At 33.6% G+C, this 13,326-nt stretch overlaps 1 protein-coding gene across 2 annotated transcripts; it reads right to left on the bottom strand.

The window, feature by feature from the left end:
• Positions 1 to 2,710: 2,710 nt before the first annotated feature.
• On the bottom strand, positions 2,711 to 11,963 carry LOC114181917 (protein S-acyltransferase 8-like). Of its 2 annotated transcripts, XM_085672510.1 has the most exons (6): positions 11,462 to 11,963; positions 5,304 to 5,489; positions 4,677 to 4,982; positions 4,326 to 4,559; positions 3,239 to 3,730; positions 2,711 to 2,890 (listed from the first exon to the last, which is right to left on the bottom strand). In XM_085672510.1, the coding sequence occupies exons 1-6, from the start codon at positions 11,501 to 11,503 to the stop codon at positions 2,882 to 2,884; spliced, it is 1,269 nt and encodes a 422-aa protein (XP_085528636.1). In that variant the 5' UTR covers positions 11,504 to 11,963; the 3' UTR covers positions 2,711 to 2,881. The 2 variants fall into 2 exon arrangements, with proteins under 2 accessions (XP_085528636.1, XP_027924391.1); XM_028068590.2 differs by lacking the exon at positions 2,711 to 2,890 and having other exon boundaries at positions 3,007 to 3,730; positions 11,462 to 11,962.
• Between the last annotated feature and the right edge of the window lie 1,363 nt (positions 11,964 to 13,326).

Genomic DNA, 13,326 nt, shown 5'->3' with positions numbered 1-13,326 from the left:
GATAAAACTTACCCTACATATCTAATAAGGATAAACACTTGGAAACTTTGAAACTTTCTTCACATGCAAGTTTATGTAAGACATGTATGTTTCATTAGTTGTATTTCTATGCATAAACTTCTTTTTACAAACATCCTACAACAAACTCTTAAATGTGTGAGTGTTGTAACTTGTCCATGTGTTAGCATACTTTTATAATTTGTTTGACTTTGTATTGCCACCTTTAACTATTATAGTCACACCTTTAACTATTATAGTCAAAGTGTTGTGAAAATGACCCTTTTATTTTTCTTTTCTCCTTCTTTTCTTTTGAATGGCAAAACAGGCTAACCCAGCTCGTTTAGACCTGATCCGTCTCTGACCCGTTAAAATCGGGTCGGACCGGGCTAACCCGAAGTCTGAAAGCAGGTTGAGATGTTCAACGCATTCTGCCAATAAGCAGGCCAGCGGGCTGGCCCGCCCCTCCCTTCCGCCATCCCTTCTTTTCTTTCATAGTTTTGGAAATATGAAGAATGTTTGCTCAAAATTTATGCATACTCAAATCTCTTTCAATGCAGGAGCAAAAGTCCCCTCCATTTTTAGGCTTTACTACACGTCACAAAACCAAAACCAAACCAATATCACCCTCAATTTTTATCGATTCTTGTAACCACAAAATTCAAACCAAAATCCCTAATTCGAACTACAAAATCCCAATCCCCAAATCAAACCACAAAATCACAATCCCTAATTCGAACCAGAAAATCCCAATCTCCAAATCCAACCACAAAATCACAAACCTTAATTTGAACCACAAAATCTCAAATTCGAACAGCAAAAGGAAGAGAACAAAAGAAGAACAATGAAATTGAAAAACATAAACAAGTTTGTGTCACATCGCTCCTATGGGTGAGTTTCGCAGGGCTAACTCATCAACAAGGTGGAATGGTTGGTTGTGCTAGTAGGAATGAGTGTCTAAGAGAAGAAAGAAACGAAATAAATGTGAAGGGAATGAGAGATGATGGATGAAGTGCAGGAGTCTAGGAAAGGAGACGAGAGAAGCGAAGGAGAGGAGACGAGAGAAATGAATGTCTGAGAGTGAGAAATGAGAAAGTGTCTCAACCTGCACTAAACATGTTCCAATTTATTTTAGTGACGTTAAGTTGCGGGTTGACCCGGTTTGAACTTTGGACTAGCCCGACGGATTTCTAGACTTGATAGGCCGAGTTGCATTGGGTCTGCAGGTTAAACTCTATCCCAACCCGATTATTTTTTGCAGGTTGGCAGCCTGGTCCTATGGGCCTAACCCATTTTGTCAACCCTACTTTTGACAACACCATTTGAGCATATAAACTATGATTGTTGGTACACTATATCAAAACCATTCTTGATATGTGTTATGGGTCAACTTTTTCCCTTTAGACACTCTCATTATTCCTGACAAAATTATTGGATTTTGACTATGCTAATAGACAATCCATTACTAGCTACGTGTTCACAATTGGTAGGTAGGTCATGGTTAGTTGAAAAGCTACTCTCCAACCAATAGTGTACTTCTCAACCAGTGAAGCAGAGCATATGGTGTTGGAAGAAGTAAATAAGGAGTTATTTGGTTGAAAGGTTTGACAAACAATTCAATATTTACTCAAGAGAATATTATCATCTTTTAATGATATCCTGAATACGATTTGCTAGCCAAGGATCATGTATAACATGGCAAGACAAAGTATATCGAAGTCAAATATCACTTCTTTTGTATTAAGATGATTCAAATGAAAAAGGATTAACACCACTAAAAATTCAACAAAATGCCTTCATCAAGTTATTTTCCAAGAATAAGTTTGTGCAATACTTGGACTTGTTGAGCATGATATTAGTAGTGAAAGTTTATAGATCTTTGTTAGTACTAAAATATTTAAAGTTAAACATATTTTTAGAGAACTTAATTAGACTAAAATTTTGACGAATGACTAATTTAAATTTTTACTAAAAATTAATAGACATAATTATATTTAGTCCAAATATTTATATAATACATTGTATAGTTGTATACACATAAAAGTGTATGATCTCATGACTACTGTTTTTGATGACCAATAATCATAATCATTATACACGTTTAGTTAATTAGTTCGGTTATGTTTGTCAATCCTAACTTATAATCATTTTGGGTGACCTTTAAAATGGTGAATTATATGACAAAAGAGGAGAGATGCAACGTTACACTGATCTTGCATAAGACTTTCCACAAGTTCTCATCGTTGTACCTTTCTAGACACCTGGTGAAGAAGAATGTGGATATATACTATTTGTTTCTCGAGTCCTCCCTAGTCTTTCTTTGAATCCTCGATCGTCTCACTCGCTATAGTTCTAAGACTTCATTTTCTACATAATTTTTAAGTGATTTCTTCCATTAAAAAAAGTTAAGAACCTCCTTTTTTTTTTATGTTCGAGTTACACCCTTAACTTACAATGATCATGCAACTCCTAAAGTAAAAAAGAAAAAAGTAAACTACCTAACTCCACATGAGTTGTAAAGAAATGAAAAAAAGGTCGCTAAGGCCAAAAATGGATGGTTGAGGCAAGATATATTAGGTAATATTAGCATTAGATGAAAACATGTATGTTGTATGCTCCCCAAAAAGGCCATGCAAAAATGGAAGGTAGACTTTCCAAGTTGAACAATGAGTTCTTCTGATGCCTCCCAAATAGATGAAAGTTGCTAAGACACTTGAGAAGAATGGAAGGTAGAATTTCCAATAAATAAGGAGCAATAGAAACCCGTTCTTGTATCATAGGCTCCACTTAAGCCTTCTTCAAACCTTTCAAAGTCATCAAAATCCCAACACATCAGTGGATCATAGTAGTAGCACAATGAAAGCATTTGGCGGAGGAACCAGTTTTACAATACCTAAATCACAGTATGTAGAGTTTTAGCATCATAACTGGTTATATACACAAAGAATAAAACCACATAAAGATGCAATGCACAGGTTGGAGAGTAGGATAAAAATTAACAAAGAAAAGAGAAGAGAAAAAAAAAAGATACTATTCCTCTGTCTCTCGAAAATTACACACATTTCTATTCTTTCCAAAAGAGCTAGGCTTACCACAAAAAAGATCAAACAAGTTTTTGTACTTAATGCCTCAATCAATTCAATTCCCATTCCTATAATCTGATCAAACACCATTTCCTTTTCCACCTTTAATATCTAAGTAACCACACATATCAGAAAGAACCACCAAGTTTTTGGCGCACCTCCTTTGATGCAACATGGCCTCTACTTTCAGTTAAATTTGAATTGGCAAGGACCTCAGAGGCAATTTCCCAGCTTTCACTTCTACCCTCACTTGAGTGCCTTGCTTCGGATCGAATTGTTGGAGCCCGGCGATCTGAACCCAAAGCTGAATCAACTTCAGATGTATTATGGGGAGGCCCATTACTCCCTCTACTCCGGATGTCCTCATCAATTTCTTCAATATTCCGGCGCTGTGATATCTTTAACAAGTCCTCACCGATATCCAGATCGTCTTCAACCTTAGACCGAGGGTCTCCTCCCAGATCCGGTTCAGATTCCCGGGAAATGATCGGAGGGGGTGGCCTTGGTACCTCCTCCTGGACGAAAGCTCGGAAATTGTTCCTTGAGGGCTTCACTTTTGTACAAAATACTTCCAAGAAATTGTTTAAACAACCACGGTTATAAACATTGAACCTGTTATCGGCTCTATACCGAAAGTTTTCGTAGGTAGTCTGCAAAACAAGTTACAATCAACCAGGTGATGAAGTTCTTGCAATACACGGGCTTTTAAGAATCAAAGATTCAGAAAATAAAGTTGTATATTATAAGCAATGTGTACATAGAACATGATTTATCTTTCATACTATTGAAAAGGAAAACCACTAGAGGGGACGACTCTTGGCACATCTTGTTACAAGTTAATCAAGATTACACTGTCAATGTATTTTGGATTGAGGGAAAGAACATACAAAATTACCAACCTTCTGAGATTTATTTAAGGTTGATACTTGTTTAGAATAAAGGAAAAGTATGAGGGACACGAGTTTAAGATTTTAAAATTATCTTCTTTAAATTTCTTTCCTTCCCATTCATCATTGTGTGCACGTCCACCTAACAAGAAGTAATGAACTATTTCCTATATAAATAAGGAGCCAGGTGGATTTAGAAGATTAAAATATTTTTTAAGAGTTTTGTTTCAATCTAGTTTAACCGAGGACAATTCTACTAATGCATTTCTATTCACTTAGTAGCCAGTTTAGTCTTTAGCACAATGAACAGTAACTTAAACAAGATTATATATCAGAAATGTAAAAGATGTCAACTGACCTGATTTGTGCCAATAAGGTACAGATGAAAGCCAGTAAGTCCACCAACAAACCACAAAGAGATGAAACAGTATGCCATTAATATAACTGATGCAGGAGATTCTTTCATTGCCCTCCAAACTGTCCCGTGATAATTATCCATCAGAACCTTGATGTAAAAAGCTGAGATGGAAAACACATAGATACATAGAATAGTGGCTGAAGAAACAAACAGAAAGAAGTAACGGTAGTTCCTCTGCAATTTGGAAAAGTCACAAAAGAATTAAGAGAAACCAAAAAAGCCAAGAACATCAATATGAATATAGTAGTTATCTTATAACATCAAGAACATGGCTAATACCAACAATCATACCAGCCCAATACATTGGCCCACCCAAGGGCAATGGTGATCAAAACGTTCAACACAGTTGTTGCAAATGGAGCAATGTGAACAACGAGGTGGACGATAGAGCATACAAGTATCACAATATTTCACCCTCACGGGATGGCCATTGACCATTACTTCTTTTGTTCGAGGGAACTGAAGGCTTGGAGTTTGGCGACCCCCAATATCAACTGAAACTGAAGAGTCATAACGGAACTCTTCCTCTGGTGGATGTAAATTCCTTGGAATAACACCCGGATCACGTGAGGAAGTAAGAAAGAGAAGAATCAACACCTATAAACAAAAATATCAAACAGAAAAAATTATAGACAACCAATATCTAGACAAGGACTTTCCCTAAAAATGATGTTTAAATGAAAGAAAATGTGATCACCAAAATAGCTTACAACCTTCGTAAATATTTGAAAATCTAAGAGAAAAGAAAAGAAAATGTATCAATATATGCATTGTACATTTAGACGAAACAGTAGAAAGTTCTGTATAAAGAAATAAACCTATTTTAAATTTGGAACATGGGGCTTACAGAATAACAAATCTCGGTAAGCAAACTGCGAAAGTATAAAAATATAAATGACAAAGAACAGAAAAACTTACATAAATATTAAAGATAACTGCCAGCACCAAAATAGCATATCCTGCATTATATGAAGAAAATTCATGCCGAAGATGTCTTCCTACAAATACACAAAAGACGATAACTGGAACAATGATCAGCAGCAAGGTAACAAGCAGTGACCTAGCATCAGGTCCAAATATTAACCTTCCTCCAAATAGGAATTTCTGCATAACATTAGTATAAAAGTATATAAGATTGTAATTGTAGTATGTAACAGAAATAGGTAATAAACTAATAAACTAATAATAGGTATATAAGATTGTAATTGTAATATGTAACATAAATAGTATATAAATGTGAAGACAACCCTCATTCTATGAGCTAGCTTTTGGTGCCATCTGCTGAGATGGGCCCAAACCACAGGCTAAGACTTTGATACATTTTTTTGTTGAAATTAATTCAATTTACCCAGATTAAACAAGTGAACAAAATAAAATTAGAAACAATGTCCAATATTAATCCTAAGTTTAGAAAATTGATTATTGGAAATATAGTCTAAAGATATTAGATGCTGACTTTCAAGGCACACACAAAAGTTAGCAACAGCACACAAATATTCAATACGCCCTTTATCTGTTTATAGAAAATCAGGCTAAATATTCAATGCATGGCCTTTATCTGTTTATTAACTTTCATTCAGTGATTTCAAACACAATTTCATGCACATTCAAATTCTGCACACTAAGAATGGCACAGATTATCAAATACCACTGTGGAAGATTATCTTTGAAAAGGTATGGTTATTAATCACAGTTCTCCTGCCCTCAAAAACATTCAAAAAATGTAGTGGCCAAATGCAACACCTAGAAGTTGCTGGTTCCTTAATGTTTAAAGCAAGCATGCCAAAAATGTTTTAGTGAGATGCAGTATGATATCTATCTCATAATTAGAATTTTGAGAAGAGTGTTTTCTTTCATAATCATAACACCTCTCAGAAGATTTCAGCAATTTTCCCTACTTCTCACCTTAGTTCTAGTCTCCGAGTATTTGGTTATACTATCTATACACACTCATCGCATCATCGAAGCAAGTAAGACCATCAAGTTTTTAAATGTGTTTTCATTGGCTATTCTACTCCAGGCTACAAGTGCTGTGATCCATCAATAGAAAACCTTTGTTAGCCTTGTCTTTGAAAACTGTACTTATTTCCAAAAGCACTTCTTAAGGGAGAAATTTGGGTAAAGCTACACATTTGAAATCTAAGCTATCTATCTTAAAGAACCTATACCCCAACATTGAATCCTTCCCAAATACTCACTGTTCCAAGCCCCATATCTGTCTATAGGATTTCATACTTCATCTTCAAGGTTGATATGAAAAAATTCCAAAGACTATTCACAAGGTCTTAGAGGTTCCTAAATGCAGAGAGACATTGGTGGAAGAAATGAGGGCTTTGACAAAACAAAAAAAGATGGAAGCTGACATAGTTACTTATAGGGAAGAGATCTGTTGGCATGAGATGGCCTTTCAATTTGAAATATAAAGCTGACGGGACAATAGAACAGTACAAAGCGTGTCATTTTGCAAAAGGGTATACACAAACCCACGGCACCGACTATGTAGAGATGTTAGCACCTACCAAGGGCAAAGCCAAATACAATTCAAGTTCTCCAATCTCTGGCAGCAAATTAGGATCTCCTACAACATGACATTTGTTCAATGGAGATATTCAAGATAACACAACAAATTGCAGAGGATGCTGCAAACGCGTCAAAATGTGATTATGGTCTGGGAGATTGTATGTTAAAAGAGGAAATTTAGTGATGAATGACAATACTAGATTGGGAAAAATACAATATTTTCCATGAGATTGTATGTGAAAGGAAATCTAGTGACGAATGATGATACTAGGTGGAGAAAATACAATATTTTGCAAGACTCAATTTACAAAAAAGAACAATTTAGATCATTTATCAAGGAATTAAACTTGAATAGTTGAATCTAAATTCTGAAAGAAAAGACAATTGCGCAGAACCACCTTCTAAGGAGAACAAAAGGAGGATCTAAATATGTATCAATATAAATCCCCAAGCATAGACAAGTTTACAACTGCTTTCTTCAAAAATTGCTGGGACATTATAAATGAAGATCTCAAGATCTTCAGAAAATGCTTTCCAGCCAGTGAAGCTAGTACAGTAATGACTACCATCATTGCTTTGGTTTCTGAAAGGTTAAAGTTTAAAAGGTTAAGAATTTTTCAACTATTAGTATAGTCTCCATTGTTAACATGATTTTGAGCAAGTATTGTGTAAGGTTTTGGAAGATACCATTTCTCAAATGAAATCAGGTTTTGGATGCAGCTGTTAGCACCAATGAAATTAGCAATGAATATCATATGTAGCAGGTGAAAAAGACCTAATTGCCACAATTAAGAGAACTTATAACGTTCACCGTAAGGAAAGGATTTGGGGAAAACTTTAGACAACGGATCTCAGAAGCCTGTTCATGACTACCTTAGCGGAGTTTAGTGGTGAACTAAATTATCGGAAACCATCAATGACCCCAAATGACTCATTTCTATAATTGGAAAACAATATTATCATCTCCTGCTAGAGTTTTGGATTCAACAGCTGAACAAATTGATTGGTAATTCCGACTGCACAGCTGTCCATAGAACTCATTCTAATAATCGGAAAACAATATAACAATCTCCTACTAGAGGTTTGGATGACATAACTGGGATTATCTTCCCTTTGTTGCATGATATCTTTTATCATTTAACATCTCTGTATTGCTATCTGATTAGATGAGCTCTGGAACTAAAATCTTTACATTGCTTGGCTAAATTGCATGTTCTTTTCAATAACAAGAAGATTTGGATTGGTATTCAAACTCATCTGAACTGTTTTACTGCAAACCCTACTTTTAGTTTCTAACATTACCCTACTATAGATTTATGACATTCCTTGGCATCCACCTAATAGCTTAAGCCTGAGGGAGAGTTGGCCCCTTGTCCTTAGCATGGTATGGAAAATCTTTGGCAAAGTGATCAACATTCCATACTTGCTGCTCACATTCTCCATAATAAAATTATAGAGTTAAGTATGTTTTTAGTCCCTGAACTTTGACCCAAAATTGGAATTCGTCCCTGTCTCAAACTTCCATACATTTTAGTCCTTAAACTTTATGTTAGTATTGGAGTTGTGTACACTATTTGACACATTCTTGGTTCAATATCTACTAAGAAATGTGTTTAACACCTAAAAAAAAAGTTAACATAATTGAGTTAAAAAGATTATATTCATTCATTTTTAAAATTTAGGGACTAAAATGTATTGAAGTTTCGGACAGAGACGAATTCCAATTTTTGGTCAAAGTTCAGGGACTAAAAACATACTTAACCCAAAATTAAATTTCAGTATAAGGAAAATTGGCTCAAAGCATTGTTAATGCTTCAAGCCCAAAGGGCTTATGCATTAGGAGATGTCTTACAAGGAACCATATAAAAAATATTAGTGATCAAACTTACAACTTATACAGCTACAACTATAGTTAATAATAATAAGAGCATTAATTGAAAAAAGAAATGAAAGGTCTCGTAAAGTGGACTTCAGTGGTAGACACTATATTAGCAATTTGAACCAAAAAGAATAAAGAAATATGGATAATTCTTGCCAATTATAACAATTTAAGGTGTAGAGAGGCTTCTGTATGAAATGTGGCCACCAGTCTGGAGCCTATTGGTATAGTCATCATAGTCACACACCTAATCTCCATCAAAATTCCTGGTTGGGTATCAAGCTTTTATCATTGGCCCACATGTGAGGCCAAGCCCAAAACCAAATACAAGCAAATAACAAAAGGGACGAGAAAAAGTACAATATAGCATGTGGATCAATCTGGTAGTACACGAACTGATAAACTAATAAAATATGATTCTAAACACATAAATCACACAATACAGCAATACAATTGCTGTCCAAAGAGAAAGGTTTACTAAAGAGAATATTCTTGATCCACAAACCACTAATAACAACACTCTCCTCCATAGTATACACCCTAAATATACAATGATACATAACTAACATCACTTACTTTTTTTATGAATAACTGCCATCAATGAAGTTTCTAATTTTAATACAGAACTAACACTAAAAAAACTAATAAAGGAAAAGTTATTTGCTATCACATATTCTAATAATACATTCCTGATCCAATCTTCTATTCATAACTGCCAATTATTACTATTACTTACACTTATATCTAGTAATACAAAACTGTTAGTGACAGCTATTGTCGGTTCCCTTCCAATCATAACCATTGTTGATTATTTTCCCACAATGCAAAAGAAACTAATGGACAAATCACTGTTCACTCCGGAGCCGATCCTTTAGCAAATATGTTGGTGGTTATCATAAACGATAAGTTAAATTGGAATTTTAGAAAGCCAATGACAGGTATGTATGGAATTCCATTGGGAAAGTCCCAAACATGTGTCTGTTCTTGTATATTTTGCCCAAACCATGGATTTAAGATTCTGAACAGGACACTGAGACACTACAAGTGAATTGAGGTCACTTAGAGAAAGTCCCACCTAGGATTTTGGTTCCACATGGAGCTGAAGTTGTTGGCCTCTCCTGTGATACTTTATTCCCGAAAAACATTGTTGCTTAGCAGCACTATCTCAAACAGATAAAATATTTTCATATGAATTTCATCCAACATAAAGATGAAGCAATCCAGTGATTGTAATTCAATCCTAGCTAAGACAATTTTTGTTGTACATGAAAACTACCATCAAAAGATGAATATAGAAAATTGATCACAAACGAGCTCAAGTTCATGATACTTCATATCTTACTGAATTCCAAAAAAGCAAAACTGAACATGCACCACATTGAGCAAACAGAGAAACAAAACAAGAAAAAAAATGTAAAATTAAAATCCTTTGTCCATGAGACAAAGTATCTCAACAAGTTGAAGATAATGCTTTAAATTAACCAAGACAACACAAAAACTAATGTATAGCTTCATGCATCTTTCACCTATTACAAATAGGAAGTACAAAACAAGCAACCACACTAAATTATTCTTTCAACTATGTCCTCCAATGAACCACTATCACGGCTCCATCAGTTTGTTTCCAAAGTCACGCTTACTCACACAAACAAACAAGACAAGGCTTACAGAAGACACCAAAACCCAAAACAGCTCGTTTAATGTTTCCACAGTTCATAAAGCAAATAATCCCACGCCACCAGCACTACCTGAACAGACACATGTTCCTAAATACCAAATATTGCACTTCCATACTAATTTTTTATAACTTCAGTTCAACTCAAATAAGTTCATGCTAGGCATCACTGCCAAACCATGAAGATTTTATTAAAAAATAAAAAAATAAAAACAAAAAGAACATAAAAACATGGGGGGACCACAACAAACCCATCATCATGAACAACAAGAACAACATTTGTAATGAAAACCCATCATCATGAAATATAAAAAAGGGGACAAAAATTATATATCTCCATCTCTCATGTACCTATAAGACAAATCAAGTTGCCCTGCGAAACCTTTCTCTTTGACCTAACTAAGGCACAGGAGTCTCAAGTATAACCACAGTTCTCTTTGACCTAACTAAGCTGCAGGAGCTTCACAGCTACGTCTCTCCCTCACTAAAATATACGAACTCTAAGCAGAAAACCAGCTGCAGCCAACTAAGACCAGTTTTTAATCACATCACTGAGTTCTTGTTTCAACTGTCTCTTCCAAGGAACCACCATCAATGCTCTATCAGTTTGCACACAAAATCAAGCTTCCTCATAACGGTTACAAGAGACAATCCAAAAGGATACAACCCATTAGATGTTAAAATCTTCTCAAAACATAAAACCTCGCTCCACCAACTCAACACACGCACCTCATAAATTCTGAAACCACACTCTCAAGTTATTATCTTTCTCGTATCCTCACTCACAATTTCAATCTTCAACCAACAGACCAACAGCAGCAGCAGCAGAAATTCAAAGTTCAAACCCACTAATCCCTTTAAAAATCCAAAATAATAAATGACAGAAAACAACACTTCCTAACTCATATAAACAAATCCACCACATACACACGTTTAAGACATCAAACACAACAAGTTATATTCACAAAGAAAAACATAAAAAAAGCAGAGAAAGAATATTACATTACTTCCTTTCCATGCTTCATAAACGCGCTTGGCTGCCATTAAAATGAAGAAGAAGAAGCTCTGCTGCAACAACTCCTTCTTATAATAACTCTTTGCAAACCCAAAACATGCAAGTTCTTCTCATCTCACCAACCCGTGTTCAATTACCCCAAACGACCCCACCGCTGAAAGGTAGTTCGATTCAGCGATTGAAGGGTCAAAATCCGAGGCTTCCACGATTTGGATGTCGCGCGTGAAGAACCCTCCGCTAGAAATTAAAAGGGTGATTCAAAGACGGCGATTTTCGAGTTCGAAAATTGCAGGTTTGGTTTTTCGGGTAAATAAAACAAACTAATAATAAAATATAACAGAGGGAGAAAGAAAGAGAGAGAAAAAAAACAACACAACACAGCACTGTTGAAGAAAGAAGAAAGAGACACGGGCTTGCGATGTTGGTGTTGTGTGACCAGAAACCCTTCTTCGCCAGTGAATGTGAAATCTCTGAAATTCACCACCTCCATGAAGAAGGCCTTACCCATTTTTCTCACTTTTAATAATTTTCACCATTTTTTTTTTGTTGTTGCTGTTTCATCATTTATTATTATTAATTGACTTTCACTTATTGAGGTGTAAATATTAAAAAAAAAAACTGCTATTATATTATATTATATAAGAATGTTTCTCTCACACATTTTTCTAATTGATATTTATTAAAAATGTTTTCTTATTTATGTATGAAAGTCATGTCTTTTACAAGTGATTTAGCTGACAATATAGTTGAATTTGTGAAAAAAGTTCCATTGCAGCAAAATACATTATTATGAAATGATAAGGAAAATTGTTCTGTGATCAATTATAGCAAAATACATCCTTATGAAATGATAAAGAAAATTAGTTTGTGATCAATTATAAAATGTTGGAAAGAAATTAAGAGATTTATTTCATTATGATTTAGACATGAATCAGTTTCGTAGTTAATTAAAAAAACTAAAATTTTGTAAAAATACTCTGGATTCTAACTAAAAAGACAAAGAATTTATATTGGGACGTTACGCCCTTAATTAAGTGGTTATGAAAGTTATAAAATAAACTGATAATTAATATTGATATGATTATGGGACAATTAGTTTTTATAAAAGGGAGAAAACATATTACATATAGTGATTTATTATTGAATGATACATTTACTGAATAAATTATTTATTTATTGTTTATCATTCAAATTTAATTCCAACACTTTCAAAAATTAAAAGAAAAATATCTGAGAAGAAGTTTATCTAAGATATTGGTAGCTTCAATAAATTTTTAATTTATAAGTTTCAACTGATAACTTAATTTATTAAATTTATATTTAAATACTTTATAAATTGGTTAGTAAATGTAAAATAGTATAAGATATAATTTCATAAATTTTTTATATGAATAAAATTTGAATTTATAAATAAAATATATTATTATTTAGTTATAATTTATAATTTTTAAAATAATTAAATTTTTATATAAGTTTTTAGAAATGCTATTTATTTTTTTAAAAGTTGCATATGTTCTTTTGATGTAGAGAAGTCATTTTATATAAATAAGTTGACATAATGAATATTGAATAAATTTTTAAAAAAATATATTACTACGTTGAGATTCTTTGATGTGAATTTTATTGTGTATAATTTTTCTCAGAAATATATCATGAAATTTGGTTAATTTTTTAATCTAATATACATATAAATTAAAAAAAAACAATCTAACAAGTACTAAAAGTTTTAAACAAGTAGTAGTATGTAAAAATTAAAAATAATAATAGAAGAAAATTATATAAATTATCAAATAAACTAAAAGCTAGATAAAATAACTTGCAACTTTATAAAATATATATAAAGCTAATTTAG

This window comes from Vigna unguiculata, chromosome 4 (assembly GCF_037176805.1).
Source record: "Vigna unguiculata cultivar grain cowpea cultivar isolate G323 ecotype 2 chromosome 4, ASM3717680v1, whole genome shotgun sequence".
NCBI lineage: Eukaryota > Viridiplantae > Streptophyta > Magnoliopsida > Fabales > Fabaceae > Vigna > Vigna unguiculata.
The sequence above is the reverse complement of the archived record's forward strand: the minus strand, read 5'-3'. Positions and strand labels throughout refer to the sequence as shown.